The sequence below is a fragment of the Pantherophis guttatus genome, chromosome 5 (genome assembly GCF_059756535.1).
Source record: "Pantherophis guttatus breed Tessera chromosome 5, ASM5975653v1, whole genome shotgun sequence".
NCBI lineage: Eukaryota > Metazoa > Chordata > Lepidosauria > Squamata > Colubridae > Pantherophis > Pantherophis guttatus.
The window spans coordinates 80,960,309-80,981,710 of record NC_142067.1 but is presented as its reverse complement, the minus strand read 5'-3'; the positions used below and the strand labels follow the sequence as shown (position 1 = coordinate 80,981,710).

General features: G+C 38.9%; 2 protein-coding genes across 4 annotated transcripts in view; one reads left to right on the top strand and one right to left on the bottom strand.

Moving 5' to 3' along the window:
- Window positions 1-2,538, top strand: part of CDKL5 (cyclin dependent kinase like 5) — a 209,203-nt gene extending 206,665 nt beyond the window's left edge. The window contains exon 17 of the mRNA XM_087871398.1: window positions 2,272-2,538. Coding sequence (XP_087727524.1) covers window positions 2,272-2,337 — 66 coding nt within the window. The 3' untranslated portion in view covers window positions 2,338-2,538. The remainder of the gene's footprint in view (window positions 1-2,271) is intronic.
- RS1 (retinoschisin 1) overlaps window positions 1-21,402 on the bottom strand; it is a 102,262-nt gene that overhangs the window by 11,067 nt on the left and 69,793 nt on the right. The window lies entirely within an intron of this gene.

The window sequence follows — 21,402 nt, the reverse complement described above, 5'->3', positions numbered from 1 at the left end:
TTTCTATGTCTGTTAGTGTATTTATTCAAGTGTTAAATTTTGTATTAAATAATTTAGAATATTAGGATGAGGAATATTCAGGTATAATAGAAGAAGGGTAATATAGTATTGCTACAGTTTTGTCCTTCTGGAGAATTTAAATTCAGTCCTTATGCTTAATCATACCTTCTTCAGTTATCTTTGTATCTACTTTACAGTTCAGTTTTTTTTTTAATATAGTTATGCTATGAAGTACAAATAGTGGAAAGAATGAACGCCTGTGTCAATCGTCCCACTACGTTAGATAGCCAAAAGGAAGTCCTGGGACATTTTTTTACCAAGTGTATAACTTTACTACCTTGTTTCCCCCAAAATAAGACCCAGTTTTATTTTCTTTTGGGCCCCAAAATAAGCACTGGGGCTTGTTTTCATGTAAACATGATTTCAGGGTGATCAGCTTGGCTGGGCACCCCGCCCCCTGGTGCATACACAAGAGCTAGCAAGCGTGCAGGGACCGACGGTATCTGGCAGCAGCTGCAGCCTGCCGGTCCCTGAGTCAGTGCACTCTGGAGCTGCACAGAGTGGAAGACACAGAATGGAAGGCAAGCAATCTCGATGCACCGTGCAGTTGCAGGCAAGCTGAGAGATGCCAAGATAAGCCTCCCATGGCCAACCATCGCTCTGGATCGTCTGTCTCCAACTCAGCAGTGGACTGGTCCAGGCGCATCTGGATCTCCTACCTCCCCCCCCCCGTGCCTCTGCCTCTTCTGCTGGTGTTGCTACATGAAGATGAGCCTCCTGTTAGAGATTATGAATATAAGATACGGGCATTCGCAGATGATTTGGTTATGACCTTAACTCATCCAGTGGAATCAGCAAAGGTTTTGATTGATATAATAAAACAGTATGGTCAAGTATCTGGGTTTAAGATAAATATTGGAAAAACAAAGATGATAGTTAAAAATATGACAGCTAATCAAAAAGAGGAGTTACAAAGGGTAACGGGATGTGAAATAGTTAAAAAAGTCAAGTATTTAGGAGTTTATATTGCATCTTCTAATGGTAAATTGTATAAGTATAATTATGAATTGATATGGCATAAAATACAAGTTGAAATGGATAATTGGAAAAAACTACAATTGTCCTTGTTGGGTAGAATAGCAGTTATAAAAATGAATGTGTTGCCTAGGTTTTTGTTCCTCTTTCAAATGATACCAATACTAAAAAAGGATGCCAACCTGGAAGAGTGGCAGAAAGGTATTAATAAGTTCGTATGGCAAGGTAAAGAACCAAGGATAAAATTGAAAATAATGCAGGACATACAAGAAAGAGGAGGACTGAAAATGCCAAATTTAAAATTGTACTATGAAGCAGCTGTTTTATCAGCAATTAGTGATTGGATTAATTTAACAAATGGAAGGATATTGAATATTGAAGGGTATGATCTGGTCTATGGTTGGCATGCTTATTTAGTGTATGAAAAAAGGGTGGACAGAGCATTTAAGAGTCATATACTGAGAAATGCTTTATTGCGTGTCTGGAAGAAATATCAATATAAGTTAAATGAAAAAATACCTATATGGACAGCACCCAGGCACGCAATAGAGAATACGAGTATAGAATGTAGACAGGATGTAATTACGTATAAAGATATTCTCATTATGGAGGGAGGTATATTAAAATTAAAATCTGTGAATGTGTTGAAAGAGGAGAAAATAATTCAAACATGGTTTCAATATGTACAGTTACAAGCCAGATGGAGAAAAGACCAGAAAACTGGTGTTATACAAAGTGACGAAAATTTAATTAAACAAATTAGAGATCAAAGCCCAATGCATATAAAAAGATTGTATAATATACTGATAGAGATGGACTCGGAAACAGAGCTAGTTAAGGACTGTATGATAAAATGGGCGCAGAATTTTGAACAGCCAATAATGATGGAAACGTGGGAGAAAATATGGGTAACAAATGTGAAATTTACCAAAGCGCAAAATTTAAGGGAGAACTTTTATAAAATGTTTTATAGATGGCATCTAGATCCAAAAAAGTTATCTCGTATGTATCCGAATGTACAACCAAAATGTTGGAGATGTAATTGTGAGGATGCTACTTATTTTCACATTTGGTGGACATGTAAAAAGGTTAAAGCGTTTTGGATTAAAATCTGGTGGATTTTACAAAATATTCTTAAAAAGAGGTTGAAATTTACACCACAGCTGTTTCTTTTGGGTATAGTTACGGATTGTACAGTTATAGAGACTAAATTGATTTTGAATTTAATAACTGCAGCAAGACTGTTGGTGGCACAATATTGGAAGAAGCAAGGTTTACCTACAACCCAAGAGTGGACAATGAAAGTTATAAATCTAGCGGAAATGGCAAAAATCTCGGCGTACCTGAAGGATCATTCAAATGAAAGATATTTAAGAGACTGGAGAAGGTGGATAGATTATATTCAAAATAAATATCGGAATAAGAAATTGCAGATAGGTTATGAATGATTATATAGATATTTAGTGTGTCTTTAAGTAATAAAGCTAGGCGGGTAATTAGGGAATTGAAGAAACAAGAGATGTGAAATGTCATAATTGTTTAGATTAGGATTGATTATGATTGTTGAAGTTTATACCCTGTAATTTGTTCTGGGAAGGGGAGGGGGGAGGGGGGAGGTTGAGGTAGGGAAGGGGGGGGGAAATATGTAAACTTTTTGTAAAACTTTTCAATAAAAAACAAAAAAGATGAGCCTCCTGTAACTAATCACCACTTTGGCCCACCACCGCTCAGCTTTCCCACAGCCTGTGCAGCCCGTCCAGGTCACCTGCCTCTCCCCCATGCCTCTGCCTCTTGCTGGTGTCACCATGTGAAAATGAGCCCCCCATGGCTGGCCACTGCTCCAGCCCACTGATACTCAGCTTTCCCAAGGGGTGGGTCCAGATCGCTTGTCTCCCCCTGCCTATGCTTCCTCCTGCTGCTTGCATAGGTATTCAACTCACCTGTGCTGTGTGAGCTGTCGCTGCTGCCAGACACCGTCAGCCCATGCTGGTCACTCCCACCCTCCTTCACTAGGGTTTATTTTTGAGGTAGAGCACGTGCATAAAAAAACAGGCTGGGGTTTATTTTCAGGGTAGGTCGTATTTTGGGGAAAACACGGTAAACACTTCTGTAACCATGTGGTTACAGAAGTAGAAAAGCCAATTCTAATGATTGTGCACAAAAACAGTATAGGAAAACTTTCCCTTTTCCCCATGGATCTCCCATTGTCCATTGTCCACCAGTCATTTGCACTCTCTTTGTTTTGGGAACAATCTGGCTGCCTCAGACTTTTCCAGTTGTCGACCTTGAAGTGTTGGGTCTGTCTCAGGTTTCCAATCAGTACACCTGCATTCCAAATTTCCCTCCCAAACCTCCCTCACATTCCAATGGTTTCCCTCCCTGTTCCCATTACAGTTCTCTGGTTGCAAGCGGGTAAAGCGGGTAAAGCGAGTAACCATGGCATGCTGACCCTCCAGAAAGAAGATTAATCCTACAAGGAAACAAATACACAGATATTACACCATGACCCTCTGTACAGGTTTTCCTACTGAATTCAGTATGGGTATCTAGCGTGGAACCTCTGAATGAGTCTAAGCGCATGGACGTTCATCACCGTCACCCATTTTGCCTCTGCCAAGCAAAAGCTCTTCCATAAGATTAGGTACTGCAACTTCTTAGTCAAGGATCTGCTTCACCTCAAAATCTTTTTCTCTATCTACCCATGCGGGGAAAAGCGGGGCGGCAGCTTAACTGCTGGCCTCAGTGGTGAATTATGGAAGCGCTTTAACAACTACAGTGAAACATTGTGTGAATGTGCCTGAGGGTTTTTGCTAATTTCCATTCCACCATCACCGATTCACAATCTGGATGATGGGGAAAGAACTTACATACTCAGGTCCCAACTTCTTGCAGAGCTGCCCCAACTCCAGGAATTTCATAGACAGATACACTTCATCCCCTATTATAAACTCTTTCTGAGATGCTCTCTTCTTGTCAGCCTGCCCTTTCTGTGCCTCCCTTGTTGCTTCTAACACTTTGCACACTATGGACCAGATGGCTTTCCAAGTACTTATCCATTCAGTTAACAAAGTTGAAGGTGTCTCTTGAGGGAGCTCTGGCATTGGCACAAATACGGTGGTGGTGGTGGCCACTTGAAAGGGGGTAAACCTCATGCTGTTGTATACAGAGTTATTGTATGCCACCTCAGGAAAGGGTAGAGGTTCAGCCCAATTGTCTTGTTGGTAGTTCACATAGCATTGAAGGTATTTCTCCAACATTCAAAAGCTCCATTTGTTTGAGGATGATGGGTGGAGCAAAGACCCTGGGAGGTGCCTAACAAGCTCAGGAATTCATGCCAAAACTTTGATGTGAATTACACTCCCTGATCTGAAATACATATTGGATACATATTGGAATGCCATGTAGCCGCTGGTACATGTGTTGTACGAAGAGTTTAGCCAGGGACCGAGCAGAAGGGATCCTAGAGCATGCAAACAATTTGGTTTCAGAAAAAAATTATCCTGTAATCTACAACTTCTACACTGCAAAAACATATGGACTACAAATCTCAATCAGGGCAAAGCAATAGACGCAATTTACATAGACTTCTATAAAGCCTTTGATTTAGTGGTATATGACAAACTACTTCTAAAACTAAAATCCTATGGCATCTCCAGATCCCTACATAATTGGATAGCCGTGTTTCTGTCAAAGAGGCAACAAGTGGTCAAAATAGGGAGTGCCCAATCAAATCCTGCACATGTTAATAGCGGTATCCCCCAAGGCAGCATTCTAGGACCAACATTTTATTTATTTATTTATTTATTATTTATTAGTCGCATTTTTATGCCGCCCGACTCCCGAGGGACTCTGGGCAGCTAACAACAAAGAATAAACAATGCAAACAATATCCCATACAAAAGTTTTTAAAAAACATTAAAACCTATACATTCCAATTCATGGCCGGGTCTTGCAAGATCACCATAGCGAGATCAACGGCCCCAGGCCTGCCGGAAGAGCCAAGTCTTCACCGATTTCCAGAAGGCCAGTAGGTTGGGGGCAGTCTGGACCTCAGGGGGTAATTGGTTCCAGAGAGCCGGGGCAGCCACAGAGAAGGCCCTCCCCTGCGGGCCCGCCAGCCAACACTCTTCATACTATACATAAATGACCTTTACGATCATATTATAAGCAACTGCATTCTCTTTGCCGATGATAAAACTATTTAACACCGCCGACAATGCTGCTACCCTTCAAAAAGACCTTGACTTTGTGTCAGAATGGTCAAACAATTGGCAACTCCAAATCTCAACCAACAAATGCTCTGTCTTACACATTGGCAAAAAGAATCAGAACACAAAATACAAGCTGAGTGGACACGACCTTGTAGATGACCCTCACTCTGTCAAGAACCTTGGAGTACTCATATCTAAAGATCTAAGTGTCAAAGCCCACTATATCAACATCGTCAAAAAGGCATTAAGAGTTGTAAACCTAATCTTGCGTAGCTTCTTCTCTGGTAATATTACACTACTAACCAGAGCATACAAAACATTTGCTAGACCAATTCTCGAATACAGCTCATCTGTCTGGAACCTGCACTGCATATTGGACATTAATACAATTGAGAGTGTCTAGAAATATTTCACAAGAAGAATCCTCCACTCCTCTGCTCGAAACAGAATACTTTATGCCACCAGACTTGAAATTCTGGGCTTCAAAAACTTAGAACTACGCCGCCTTCGGTATGACCTAAGCGTAACTCATAAAATTATCTGCTACAATGTCCTACCAGTCAATGACTACTTCAGCTTCAACCACAGCAATACACAAGCACACAATAGATACAAACTTAAAGTGAACCACTCCAAACTTGATTGCAGAAAATATGACTTGAGCAACAGAGTGGGCAATGCCTGGAATGCACTACCTGACTCTGTGGTTTCATCCCAAACCCCCCAAAATTTTAACCTAAGACTGCCTACTGCTGACCTCACCCCATTCCTAAAAGGTCTGTAAAGAGTGTGCATAAGAGCACCAGCGTGCCTACCGTCCCTGTCCTAATGGAGGCTAGCTCCAGGGAATTATTAATGCTTCGTTGAGCGAGGGTTACTTCCCCACAGCCTTGAAAGAGGCGGTGGTGAGGCCTCTCCTCAAGAAGCCCTCCCTGGACCCAGCAGTATTGGCCAACTACCGTCTTGTCTCCAACCTTCGCTTTGTGGTGAAGGTTGTTGAGAGTGTGGTCACGTGACAGTTTCCACAATTCCTGGAGGAAACGTCTTATCTAGATCCATTCCAGTCAGGTTTCAGGCCTGGGCACAGCATGGAAACGGCATTGGTCGCGTTGGTAGATGATCTCTGGAGGGCTCGGGACAGGGGTTGCTCCTCTGTTCTAGCCCTGTTAGACCTCTCAGCGGCTTTTGATACCATCGACCATGGTATCATGCTGCACCGGTTGGAAGAGTTGGGGATGGGGGGCACCATGTTACGGTGGTTCTCCTCCTTTCTCTCTGACCGGTCGCAGTTTGTGTTGGCAGGGGGGCAGAGGTCGACCTCGAGACCTCTCATCTGTGGAGTGCCTCAGGGGTCGGTCCTCTCGCCCCTTTTGTTCAACATTTATGTGAAGCCGCTGGGTGAGATCATCTGTGGCTTTGGGGTGAAGTACCACCAGTACACTGATGACACCCAACTGTACATCTCCACCCCAGGCCACCCCAACGATGCCCTTGAAGTGATATCTCAGTGCCTGGAGGCTGTGTGGATCTGGATGGGGAAGAACAGGCTCAAGCTCAACCCTTCCAAGACTGAGTGGCTGTGGTTCCCGGCATCCCGATATAGTCAGCTGACTCCATCGCTGACTATTGGGGGCAAGTCTTTGGCTCCCTTGGAGAGGGCGCACAATCTGGGAGTCCTCCTGGATACACAGCTGTCCTTGGAGAAACATCTGATGGCTGTAGCCAGGGGGACCTTTTGTCAGGTTCGCCTGATTCGTCAGTTGCGACCCTTTCTTGATCGGGATTCCATGTGCACAGTCACTCATGCCCTCGTCATCTCTCGCCTGGACTACAGCAACGCTTCCTACATGGGGCTCCCCTTGAAGAGCACCAGGAGGCTCCAACTGGTCCAGAATGTGGCCGTGCGGGTAATTACGGAAGCTGCATGGTGCTCCCACATAACACCGCTCCTGCGCGAGCTGCACTGGCTCCCAGTGGTCTTCCGGGTGCGTTTCGAGGTTTTGGTTACCACCTTTAAAGCACTCCATGGCATAGGACCTAGTTATCTTCAAGACCGCCTGCTGCTACCGACAACCTTCCATTGACCCGTGCGCTCCCACAGAGAGGACCTCCTTGGGGTGCCATCAGCCAAACAATGTAGGCTGGTGACCCCCAGGGGGAGGGCCTTCTCTGTGGGGGCACCTACTCTATGGAACCAGCTGCCCCCTGAGATAAGGAGAATCCAAGACCTCGGTGCCTTTCGCCGTGCCCTTAAAACTTTCTTTTTTCATCAAGCCGGGCTGGCTTAACATATTTTTAAATTTTAAATTTTTAATTGGTTTGTCATTTTAAACTGGGGCCAAATTAATATATATTCTTTTAATTGTTCTTAATGTTTGTATTGTATGTTTTTATCTGGCTGTACACCGCCCTGAGTCCCTTGGGAGAAGGTGCGGTATATAAATTTGAAATGAAATAATGAAATGAAATGAAATAAAATAAAATAAAATAAAATGTTCCCTTTATTTGTATTCATTTTATGTATTCAATTCATGCTTATACTGATATATAGTATATTATCTAATACATACTTGACAAAATAAATAAATAAAAACAATAACAAAATGGGCTTGTTTAGAGAATAAGTCCTTTACTTTTTTAACCATAGATGCATTGAGGCTTCTTAGCACTTTCACTAAGTCTGATGGTTGGTTACTTTCCTTCGTATCCACCACTTGTCTCTACCCTAATCAACAGATTGGCTCCATTTTTTCTATCATGCCAGGCCTAAGACCATGGCCGCTGTCATCCTAGGGACCACAATAAATCGAATAAACTCCATGTGGGTTCAGGCTCTCAGCTTTTCTGTGGGGTGATGAGACTCCCAGTGTGCTCATGGAACTCCAACAGGTCAATCTCTACCTTGGTGGCCACACGATACTACACTCACAGGTTGTGCAGCACTCCCCTGGAGTAGGCAATTCTGGTACAGTTCCTTATTCAATCCCTCTCAGAAATGGTAGATCAGCAAGCAGTCAGACCAGTCTCCCAAGTGGCTGGCCAGGTGGCGGAAATCTTTTATTATTATTATCTTTATTCATTAAATATGAAAATCAGTCAACTGAACATTAAAAAATGCATCACAAATACCACTGACTGGTACTAATGGTTAATATGGGTTGCTGCCAGCATCCTAGGTATCAACCAAGTACCTTCTTAAAATGTACAATGTCCCAAGTAGCACAGTTTTTTGCAGTTCTGCTGGTGTTATTGCAGGAAGCTGCAATTTGCTGATGTATGTTATAAAATTTTTGGACATGGTACCAAGTGCCCCGATGACAATGGGTATCACTGTTACATGTTTTATCCATAGCCGTGTAGTTTCGATGGCCAGGTTGCGATATTTCATGATTTTTTCCAGTTCTTTTTTTTCGACTCTGGCATCTCTTGGTACTACGATGTCAATAAATTGTATGTTTCGGTTTTCGACAACTGTGATATCTGGTGTTGTGTTCCAAATGACGATCTGTCTGTATTTGAAAGTCCCACAAGATCTTCACCTTCTCATTTTCTATAACTTTTTCCACTTTATGTTCCCATGACTTTTTGGATACAAGAAAGTCGTATTTTTTTATATAATGACCAGTGGATTAATTTAGCAACTTGGAAGTGTCTAGCTTTGTAATCAGTTTGTGCGATTTTGCTGCATTCACATATTAAATGTGAAACAGTTTCAACTTTATTGTTGCAAAGTTGGCAGTTTGGATTGTCGGTGGATTTTTGTATTTTTGCTTTCATGGCATTAGTTTGTGGTGCTTGTTCTTGAGCAGCCAGTATTAAACCTTCCATTTCTTTCTTGATGGTTCCCATCTTAAGCCATGCCCATGTAAAGTTGTCATCACATTTTCCTTCAATGTTTTTCAAGTGCTGTCCATGCAAAGCTTTGGTTTTCCATCTATTTAATCTGTCATCCAGCTGTTTGTCCTTATATTCTGCCTTTGTTTCTGTTGTTTTTATAATGTTCTCCATTTTCACATCCTGCAGCATAATCATTCACATAATCATTCAAACTTTGTTTTTCTTCTACGGTTTAATGGATTTGCAATAGTCCTCTGCCCACCTGTCGATGTCACTTTGTGGATGTAAAACGTTGTACATATTCAAAAGTTTGCGTGTTTTCCAGTCCAAGTTTTCCAGTTCAGCCAAAGTCCAGTTGATGATTCTAGCTGAGTAGCGTATCACTGGAACTGCCCACATATTAATGGCTTTAATTATGTTTCCAGTATTCAGCTTTGATTTTAATTTTTTGCAGACCCTCCTGATGTATGCAGATGTTATCTGCTTCCAATATGCCTAGGTATTTGTAACCATCACCCTTTGCTAATGCTTTTACTATGTTTCCATTTCCCAGTTCTGTTCCTTCTATTTTTTTCATTTTTCCTTGCTGCATGGATAATATAGCACATTTTTCAAGTCCAAAGTTCATTTTGATGTCGCTGCTTAACAGTTGAACTGTGTTGAGTATTGATTTAAGTTCAGTGGGGCTTTTTGTATACATTTTTAAGTCATCTATGTATAGTAGATGGTTTATCTTGCCATGTTGGCTTGAGATTTGGTATCCCAGTTTTGTGTTTTGTAGGATTATTGTCAGTGGAATTAATGCGATGTTGAACAGTAGTGGTGAAAGTGAGTCCCCCTGGAAGATTCCGCGTCTGATGTTGACTTCACCAATGTTCTCCCCATTTGCTGTTAGAACTGTTTTCCATTTTTGCCTATTTGCTTTCAAAAGTGTACAAATATTTTTGCTGATTCCAAAGTTTTCCAGACAGGTGTTAATCCAGCTCTGGGGTAATGAGTCAAATGCCTTCTTGTAATCAATCCATGCCATATTTAAATTAGTTTTTCTTTGTTTTGCATTTTTTAGTACCATTTTGTCAATGAGCAGGTGATCTTTTTTTTTTTATTGAAAAAGTTTTACAAATACAAATTTTCCCATTCCCCCCCCTTCCCTCCCTAACCCTCCCTAACCCTCCCCTCCTCCCATGACTTCCCCAAGGTGAAATCCATCCACATTATATTATATCATACTTTACCACCCTTCTGTTCTCCCCCCTGTGTACTATACATTTCTACATAACAATAAGCTATTTTACCCCCTATATACTATACATTTCTGCACAACATTCAGTTAAAAGCTATCTGGTACTTCCTAGTTTGATATTTATTCTGCATATAATCTATCCATTTCTTCCACTCCCATGCATAAGTCTCTTGAGTCCAGTCTCTTAAGTATGCTGATATCGCCATTTCTGCAAAACTGGCCATCTTCAAAGTCCATTCTTGAATTGTAGGCATAGCATCCCTTTTCCAATATTGACCAATCAGCAACCTAGCTGCTGTCACCATATACAATATCAATTTTGTTTCATCCACTGAAAAGCCCTTAACTATACCCAGTAAAAACAATTGAGGAGAAAATTGAATTTTTTTCTTCAAAACGTTTTGCATAACCCACCAAATTTTTATCCAAAAAGCCTTTGCTTTCTTGCAGGTCCACCATATATGATAATATGTAGCATCTAAGCAGTCACATCTCCAACATTTTGGTTGAACATTAGGATACATGCACGACAATTTCTTAGGATCTAAATGCCACCTATAAAACATTTTATAAAAAATTTCCCTCAAATTCTGCGACTGTGTAAATTTAACATTCTGAACCCATATTTTTTCTCACGTTTCCATCATAACTGGTTCTGCAAAATTTTGCGCCCATTTTATCATACAATCTTTAACCAATTCATTTTCTGAGTCTCTTTCTAACAAAACATTATAAACTCTCTTAATATGCATTGGGCCTTTCTCTTTTATCTGTCTAACCAATTCTTCTTCATGCAACATTAATCCAATTTTTTTATCTTCTCTCCCTCTCAATTGAAGTTGATTATACTGTAACCAAGTTAAGTTAATCCCTTCTTCCAACAGTGTGTTTAATGTCTTTAATTGCAATCTGCCCCCATCACAAAAAAGTACTTCTTTATATAAAATCCCCCTGAGTGACTTTATATTTATATTCCGTATAATGTGACCAAGATCCAACCACAACGGTATTTTATAATCCCATTTGAGCCGGTGCTTCTTCCATACTCTCATCAAGGAGTTTCTAAGCATATGGCTGTTGAATACTTTATTCACCTTGTTATCATAAAATAGATATGCATGCCAACCAAATTCGAGGTCATAACTCTCTATATTCAATGTTCCAGTCTTTATCCTTCCAAACCAGTCACTTGCTTGTGTCAACGCTGCTGCTTCATAGTACAGTCGCAGGTTTGGAAGTTTAAGACCACCCCTTTCACAAACATCTTGCATAATTTTCAGTTTCACTCTTGGCTTTTTCTCATTCCAAACCAACTTATTCATTCCTTTTTGCCATTCCGTCAACTGTTTATCACTTTTAAGCACCGGAATCATTTGAAACAAGAAATAAAAATCTAGGTAGAACATTCATTTTAACTGCTGCTATTCTTCCAAGTAGAGACAGCTGCAGTTTTTTCCAAGTTTCCATATCTTTTTATACCTTTTGCCACAGCACCTCATAATTATTTTGGAACAATTTTATATTTGAATCTGCAACTTGAACTCCTGGATATCTCACCTTTGGTACTATTTCAAAGCCTGCCTTCCTTTCCAATTCCTTCTTTTGATCAATTGTCATATTTTTAACTGTCATCTTAGTTTTTTTCTGATTCAGTCTAAATCCTGATACCATACCATATTCTTCTATAATGTCTTTCATCTGAATTATTGATTCCATTGGCCGTGTTAGGGTAACAACCAGATCATCTGCAAATGCCCTTGTTCTGTAATCCTCTTGCCTTATCACTATTCCCTTCAACGTACTCGAGTCCCGTATTGTATTCAACAAGACTTCTAGAGTTAAAATAAACAACAACGGGGATAACGGACAACCTTGTCTTGTACCTTTTTCTATATTGAAATTTGTAGTTAAGCTTCCATTAATGATAATTTGTGCTGTTTGCTCTTGATAGATTGCTGAAACCGCCTGTACAAACTGATCCCCCAAATCCATTTTTTTAAAGTCTTTAATAGAAAGTTCCAATTTACTCGATCAAAGGCCTTCTCCGCATCCAAAAACACCAGCACTGCAGAGATCTGTTTATTCTTCTCAAGATATTCCAATAAATCTATAATTTGCCTCACATTATCCTTCATATATCTGCCTTATATAAATCCTGCTTGATCATAATGAATCACCTCTTGAATAACTGGCATTAGTCTGTTGGCTAATACTTTCGCAAAAATTTTATAGTCCGTATTCAGGAGAGATATTGATCTAAAATTTTCCGGTTTTGTAGAACCTGCTTCCTCTTTCGGTATCAAAGAGACAAAAGCTGCTTTCCATGAAGGGGGTATTTTCCCCCCTTGTTGTATACTACAAAATAAGTCTTTAAGATGTTCAATCATTTCTGCTTGTAGAGTTTTATAATACACCGCAGTTAAACCATCCATTCCTGGAGCTTTAGCTGTTTTCAGTTGTTTAATAGCAACAATAATCTCCTCAACTGTTATTGGTAGACTCGTTCTTTCCTTTTGAACACTAGAAATTTTTATAACTCTCTTTTCTTCTAGATATTTATTTATAAGTTCATTCTGTATATCATCTTTAGCATATAATTTAGTATAATAATCTAAGAAGGCTTCCTTGATTAATCTTTGTTGAAATACTTCCTTCCCTCCATACTCAATACTACCAATAGTCCGAGTACTCTGCTGCTTCCTCAGCATATAAGCCAACCACCTGCCCGGTTTGTTAGCATTGCAAAATGTATTATGTTTTGCAAATTGTAAATTAGTTGCTGCTTGTTCCGCTGTAAGCATTTGAAATTGATCTTTCAAAAGTTTTATAATTCCTTGTAATTTTTCATCTGCTGGATTTTTTATAAGCAACTGCTCTTTTTTCTTTATCTCCCCTTCCAGTTCTAATCTTTTTCTTTGTCGATTTGATTTATGTTTAGAATTCATATAAATCAGTACCCCCCGCATATACGCCTTACTCGCATCCCAAAGAATTTCAATAGGGGTACCCTTATTCAAATTCATTTCAAAAAATTCCTTCATTTGTTTTTTAAGTTCATTTACATTCTTTTCATATCTAAACAAGTTTTCATTTACTCTCCACGATCTTCTCTCATTCTTTCCCATTTCTATTTCTATCCATACCGGGCTATGGTCAGATAAAGTCCTCGGAAATATCTTTGTTTTCTTTGTTTTTAAAAGTAAGTCAGCCGTAAGTAGAATAAAGTCGATCCTAGAGAAGGATCTATGTCTATCTGAAAAGAAAGTAAAGTCCAGTTCTTTTGGGTTATGCACTCTCCATATATCTTTCAGTTCCAAATCTTCTTTCATATCAAAAAGGATCTGTGGTAGTTTAACACATGACTTTGCCAAACTCTTTTTATCTTTTTTAGAATCTATTACTCCATTCCAGTCTCCCATAAGTAAAATAGATCTATAATCCCATTGTAATATTTTAGAGTATAATATTTTATAAAAAATTTCTTGTTGCTGATTAGGAGCATAAATTCCAATCACCAAAGTTGGCCCATTATCTGTAAAAAGTTCAATTGCTATATATCTTCCACAATCATCTGCTTCTATGATTTTTGCTGGCAATCTTTTATTTATATAAATCACTATGCCATTCTTTTTCTCCAAGTTTGAGGCTATAAAATGTGCTCCTAATCTAGAATTTATCAAGTATTTTTGATCTTGTATTCTAATATGAGTTTTTTGTAAGCAAATAACATCATTATTGAATTGTCTCAAATAATGAAATATCTTTCTTCTTTTCTGTGGTGAGTTCAATCCGTTCACATTCCAAGATAAAAACTTAATTGTCATTTGTAGTGTCCTGAAGCGTTAAGAACATTTGCTGAAGCTTCTGTTCCAAACTAGCAGACTTCGGCTTAGAAGCTAAGCCGAATCCCATGGCTTCGGATTGTGCTTTGCCATTAACTCCCTGCTTATCTTGTGGTGGCTTTGACCTCTGCTGTTGTTGTTTCTCTACCATTTGTTTGTAAGCTGCTCAAGTTATTTAGCATTGGTCTTTAGCATTGTGCAACATCAAGTCAAGGTCCGCTGCCACTTCTCTTGTATTTTTAGGTGGTTCACCTATAGGCCCTAAAGGAAGATCCAGCAGTGGTTGATCTAAAAAAAAAACTGTTGCTCCTTGAGTTTCCATTGCCTCCATCTGCATCTGTTTCCGCTGCTCTTCAAACTCTTGTTCTAGTTGCTTCTCTTTCTCACCCTCCTCTATATGTAACACTGAAGATGTGCGTGGAGATGTTGTGCCAGCTTTAAGAACATTAAAGTAAAATTCTTCTGCTTTTTCAACAGTATTTAATCGATACCTCTCTCCTTGATACCTCAATATTATGCCAACTGGAGCATCCCATCTAAATGGAATTTGTTGTTTCTTTAATTCAGTCACCAAAAAACCAAAATCTTTTCTATCTCTTAGCATCTTAGGTGGCAATTCTTTGTAGATCCCAACCTCTCTTCCATCCACTTGAATAGTAGAAACAAAAGACTTTTGTAAAATATCATTTCTTATTTTTCTATCTGTAAAATAGATCACCACATCTCTAGGCAATTGCCTTTGCCTTGCCACCCAAGAATTCACTCTATAGATCTTATCAATCTTGCACAAAATCTCCTCAGGATCAACCTTTAACATTACAGCAAGAGCATCAGCACAAACCCTTCTCAAGTCCTCTCTGTTATTTTCTTTTATGCCTCTGAGTCTTATAGCAAACTCCATAAATCTAAATTGCATCATTGTCACTTCATTTTCAATCCTTTGCGTTTTATTGTCAACATCAGAAATTTTATGATCAGCTTCCTTCATTTTGGATTCCACTTCTGAACTAAGTTGTTCCACTTTTTTATCAATCTGGACCACTACTTCTGACAATCCAGTCATAACTGTCAATATGTCCCGTTTCATCTTGTCATACTTTTCTTGAACCACCTCCTTAAATTCCTGCTGAGATTTTTCAAATTTCTGATCCAAAACTTTATTTTGATCCCTCAGAGCCACAGCAATAAATTCCTTCAAGTCTTTAAACCCAGTCTCTTGTGTTTGGCTCTGTGTCTGCAAGCTTAAAGACTGCTCTTGTGGCTTATGAGTGGGGGAGCCCCCCCCTGCTGCTTTAGCTGGCTTTGTCTGCTTTGAAGCCATTCTTCCATGCAGACTGATTTTTTCTAAGAAAGAGGTCCTCCCTCCCTTTCCACCACAAAATCCTTTCAAAGATTTCCCCAGCTTTAGTCAAGTCCCAAAGGAGAGGGAACAGATCAAATCACGTTTAAAAGAACTTTTCCCTTTTCTTCTGGCCAACGCTGTTACTTTTCGTTACTTTGTAACGCAATAGACATTGAAGCAAATCCACTTTCAGCTTTCCTTACTGCTAAAGCCGGACACCATTTTAACAAGTTTTTACTTTCTCTCAGTTATTAAATTCATTCACAGGGCTAATCAAAATACTTGCAGTTTAAATTTCGAGTCCAGATTCCATCCTGCTTGTTTTTAGAAATTCTCTTAGTTTTCGCTCGTTATGCTGGTCGCGTCGTCTGGCTCTGCTAAATGCAGAGTTGCACCCGGAGTCTGGAGCCTCGGCGAGCTGGATAGGGAGCCTCACCCTGCTTCCTCCCCAGAAGCAAAGAAAACAGTCTGGGGACTTCGCAGGGGGCTCTAGAGTTTTTCAAGCCGCCTCTCAGCTGTAGAGGCGGCTCTTTACGGGCGGCGGGGCTGGCGGTCTTGAAAGGGCGGCGCCAACCGGAAGGAGCAGGTGATCTTTTGTTCCTCTTGATTTTTTATAATTTCCTTTTTGTTCTACTGGATACAAATTGTTTTCCATCAGATGATTGAATACTGAATTTGCCAGTATTCTTGTAAAATGTTTGAACGTTGTTGGCAGACAATAATTGGGTGATAGTTGCTTGGCTGTGTGCCCTTTTTTGGATCTTTCATTATCAAGTATGTTCGACCAGCTGTTAACCATTCTTCGCTTGTTGTATTTTGAAGCATTTGATCAAATTGAGTGGCCATGCGATGATGGAGGCTGGTCAGGTGTTTTAGCCAGTATCCATGCAGTTCGTCCAGGCCAGGTGCATTCCAGTTCTTGACCTCCTTTGATTGTTTTGCAACTATGTCAGTTGTTATTACAATATTTTCCATTTTGTTTCGTGTTGTTTGTTGTTAAATATTTTTGATCCAGGAAGCAGTTTTGTTGTGTTCCAATGGGTTTCCCCACAGTTCTTTCCAAAAGTTCAACGTTTTTTCTTTACATGGGTGAACATTAGTTTGGACTCGATTTTCATTAAGGGACCAGTAGAAGAGATGTTGGTTTCTTCTGAACTGGACATTTTCACGATATTGTTTAATTCGTTCTTTGCGTCTTTCAATTTTCTTTGCTGATGCTATTACTCGTTGTTTTAGTTCTTCCATGATTTCTGTTTGTTTTTTTTTAATTTGATTTATATGCCGCCCTTCTCCGGGGACTCAGGGCAGCTTACAATGCGTTAAGCAATAGCCTTCATACTTTTGTATATTTATACAAAAGTCACCTTATTGCCCCCACAAACTGGGTCCTCAATTTACTTACCTTAGAAAGAATGGAAGGCTGAGTCAACCTTGAGCCTTTTTGAGTTATTGTTTTTTCCTCCAGGTTCTATTTATTGTGTAAACTATTTTTCAGCTTTTTGTTACTTAGTTTCCCTTCTTTCAAGTACTTCAGATTGCTGACATCCCCTTGAAGTTTTTTTATTTTATTTTCAAGTTGAATTTTCCACTTTGGTGTTCCAGTGGGTTTCTTTTTTGGCATTTTATAACCCAGTTCTGCAGTTATAATGGCGGCTGTGTTATACATTAGTTGGTTGGTTTCATATGGTGTGCTGGATGAGATGGACGTTAAAATGCTGTTCACAGCAGTTAGTAGATCTTTCACTTGTTTGCTATGCACTTCGCAAATGGTAGGTAGCCTTTTTCTTTCTATGTTTTCTTTGATGTGGGTTTCAATATTTTCTTTCAGCATTTTTGCTAGATCACTTAGCTCTACACTTTCAAGTTGTTGCACAGGAAGATTTCCATCCTGTATGTTGGTTTCTTCCACTGGTTGGTCAGTTTGTTCAGGTGTTGGAACAATTTCTTTAGTCTGTTCATCATTACTTGTTGTTTTCTTTTTAGCCAATATTTCTAGATGTTCCATTTTCACATCTGTGAAAACTTCATTACCGACGATGAAGTGTCCTTGATCCATTAATCTTTGTTCAGTTATGTCACTTTCCGGGTGTTTTTCCTTCCACAGTTGCATCATTCTTTTTTTTTTTTTATTGAAAAAGTTTTCAAATACAAATTTTTCCCCCTTTTTTTCCCCTCCCCCTCCCCCTCCCTAATCCCCCCTCCCCACCCATCCCCCCCTGTGACTTCTTTGTAACAAAAAACCTAATTCATAACAGATTACTTACTCCCTCCTCTAAATACTGACCTTTACTTACTAAAAATATTATTAATATTATAACATCCCCCTTTATCCATACATTTCAAGAAAGAAAGAAAAAAAAAAGACATTATACTATAACATTGTAAAATAACTTCTAATTTAGCATAATAGTATTATAACTCCCAATTTGGCAATAATCTGCCCTTTTTTTTCTTCTCCCAAACTTATATCTATATATTATTACAACAAATCAAATCAAAACCACCTTCTGCTTTAAAACTATACAATAAATCCTACTTTAACATTTAATCTTCTGTATGTATTACTATAACATTTCAAAGCGGCCTTCCCCATAAAATCTAATTTGACATTTATTCCACTCTATCCATTTCCTCCACTCCCCTAAATATATCACTTAAAAATCCCTTTTCTTAAACTAATCAATCTGCAACCTAGCTTATTCACCCACTGTCCTGCAAAATTACCATACACAACAATTCTTAATATCTTTGATTCACTGCCCACGCTACTTAAAAATATATGTATATATATTCCATTATATCTAAATAAAAAGGAAAAGACAATGACTTTAAATTTATAGTCCATGTAATATCTTCTTGAAAGTCTTTCCACTGGATTGTTAGGACCATCATCCATAATAGGGTAACATAGCTTGCTGATGCAACAGTTTATTCAAAATCTTCAATCATATCCGCCCCCATCAGTAGTAAATATCCTCTTATATGTATAAAAGTAAAAACAACCACCCGAGTGACATTATAATTATATTCCATATAGTAATAATTGTGGCTTTCATCAGGATTATTGATTCCCATCATCGTAGTGGGTAACAACCTGATCTTCTGCTTGCCCCAGCATAATTCTCTTGCCTTATGAATCAAGATAATTATAATATATTTATCAGCACAAAAAAGGAATTCCAAAGTGGATAATTCAAATCCATCAGTTTAAGGCTCTTTTCACATCCCAAGATTACGGCAATGCAGAGATCTGTCACTATCCTCAGGATAATATTGACCAATACGTCGCCTCCTCTATATTTTCACATACTCATTCATTTTTTAAAGTCACTGGCTTCACTGTTGCTTGATTTAGAAATTTCTATTTTGATGCAACCTATTTCTTTTTTTCTTTTCTTTTTGTGCGTTTGATTTCGATCCTGGTTTCCTTTCTACAGATTGTGTATCAACTAATCAGTTTTCATTCTGCTTTGTAGATTGGTCTTGTTGGTTTTGTTTTTGTGTCTCATGTTTCTTTTTTATCCCTTGTATATCCCCTAATTGGTTTCCATGCTTGTCCTTGACTTGATAAGTCATCACGTTAAAGTCAGATGCCACTTCTCTCAAATTTGTAGATAATCCAGCTGGGGTATCCGAAAAATCCAAAGGCAATTTATCTGGTACAGTCTCTGTAATTCGATATTTTCCCTTTATTTCCAGCTCCTTCTGCTTATCCTGTATTATACCTGAAGATGTTAAGTTCATTTTCAACCTATTTTGATAAAATTCTTCCGCTCTTTCAACAGTATTTAGCTGGTATCTTTCTCCTTGATATCTCAATATGATACCAACTGGGGCGTCCCACCTAAATGGGATATTTCTCTTTTTTAACTCAGCCACCAGAAAACCAAATTTCTTCCTTTCCGTTAATATCTTAGGTGGGAGTTCTTTGTAAATCCAAATCTTTCTTCCATACAATTGCAAATTAGAATTGAAGGAATTTTGCACAATATTATTCCTAATTTCTTTATCTGTAAAATAAATCACCACATCTCTAGGCAGTTGCCTTTGCTTGGCAATCCAGGAATTTATTCTGTAAACTCTGTCAATCCTACAAAACACGTCCTCAGGTTGAACCTTTAAAATCCCAGCTAGAATTTCAGAAGATATTTTCCTTAAATCATCTCTGTTATTTTCCTGCAAACCTCTCAGTCTTATCGCATATTCTGTAAAATTATATTGTACCATTAGAACTTCTCTTTCAATCCTCTGTTGCAGATTTTCTACGTTACCAGACTTTTGATCAGCCTCCATTTTAGGTTTTTCTTCTGAGCTATTATCCTGAGTGTTTATCAAATCATTTTCAATTTTTTGGATTCTATTGTCCAATTTATCTTGAGTTTCTTCCATTTTAGACTCTAGTAAATTAATATTTGTATCCAACTGTATCATAAATTCTGAAAAACCATTAACCACTTTTAAAATTTTTCGCTCCAAAAAATCAAACTTAGATTTCACCATTTCTTTAATTTCCTGCTTAAATTTTTCAAGATGCTGATTCACAATCTCATCCCTTCTTTCAATCTCCTCCAAGAGAAATTCTATTATATTGAAATCAGGTTTCTGAAACTGGAGAGTTAAAACTTGTTCCTTTAAATTGTTAGTGGGGGAATCCCCCCCCCACTACTTGTTTGTCTGACTTTATAAGTCTCAGTGCCATATTTCCGCCCAGGCAAGCTTTGTTAAAAGAAAAAAAAACCAGAAAAAAGACTTCTTTCCAATCAAGAACAATGTCAAGTCTCCAGGGAGAAAAAAAAGAGAAAAAAACACAGGAGCGAAGTTTTGTCTGCAAATGTAGCCAGTGGTATTTATTCCGCTACATTGTAATAATAGAAAACGGAAGGACTTTCCCTTTCAGCCTCTTCTCCAGCCGCAGCAGACGCCATTTTAAAAGGGCTTTTTTTCCCCCCTTTCCTTTCCTCTTTTCTCTTAAGTAGTTTTTTTAAAAGATAAGTAAAATACTTGCGATTCAGTATTACAGGTCCAGCTCACATTTTCTTTGAATAATCTGTTAAATTCACAGGCTTGCTCTTGATGCCTGGCTCTGCATTAGCAGAGGTCTCCCAAAGCCCGGAGCTGCGGCTGGGGATATGGGGCATCTCATCCGCTCCGTCCCAAAAGTAAAAAAAAAAAACTTTTGGGACTATGCAGAGAGTTCTACCCACCCCTGCCGGCTCTATCTCCGTTTCCTCATGGAAACGGAGTTTTTTCGAGCCGCCATTCTGCTGTGAAGGCGGCTCTAACAGGCAATGGAAGCTGACAATCCCGAGGGAACATCTGGCGGCGGCCAGCAGCAAACCGGAAGCCGCATCATTCTTTTTTGAAATCCCCTGGCTGTTGGTTCTGCCTGGTAATAATATTTGATAATTTCTCGATTTTCTGCAGTTGTCCAAGTTTTCCATTTTTGTTTTAGTTGCTTTGCAGTTGCACCCCCTGGTTCTCTAACAGTAACAACATTGTCCCTTGTAGAATATTTTCCATTTTCCCATCTATGCTATGCATTAGGTTCTTTATCTCCATGTAGTTTTTTGTCACAGTGTCATTGATACTTTGGAACATCAATGTAATTTCTTTTAAAATTCCACTCATTTTCCCCTGGTGGAGCATCTCGTCTTATTTTAGTAAGTCTCATTCTTGCTCAATAGTCCAAAAACCATATATTCAGGCCTAACATTGCTCCTCAGAGAGTACAATAATCATAATTCTTTATATCCCAGGATTATTCAATCAGTTCCATTTAGATAGTCCAGAAAACTTTCCAAATATCTCCTTATATCCACTCTATAGGTATAGTCATATATCTTAACATTCAAAACTCACTTTACTTAGGTATCTTCCTTGTTCTCACAGTTG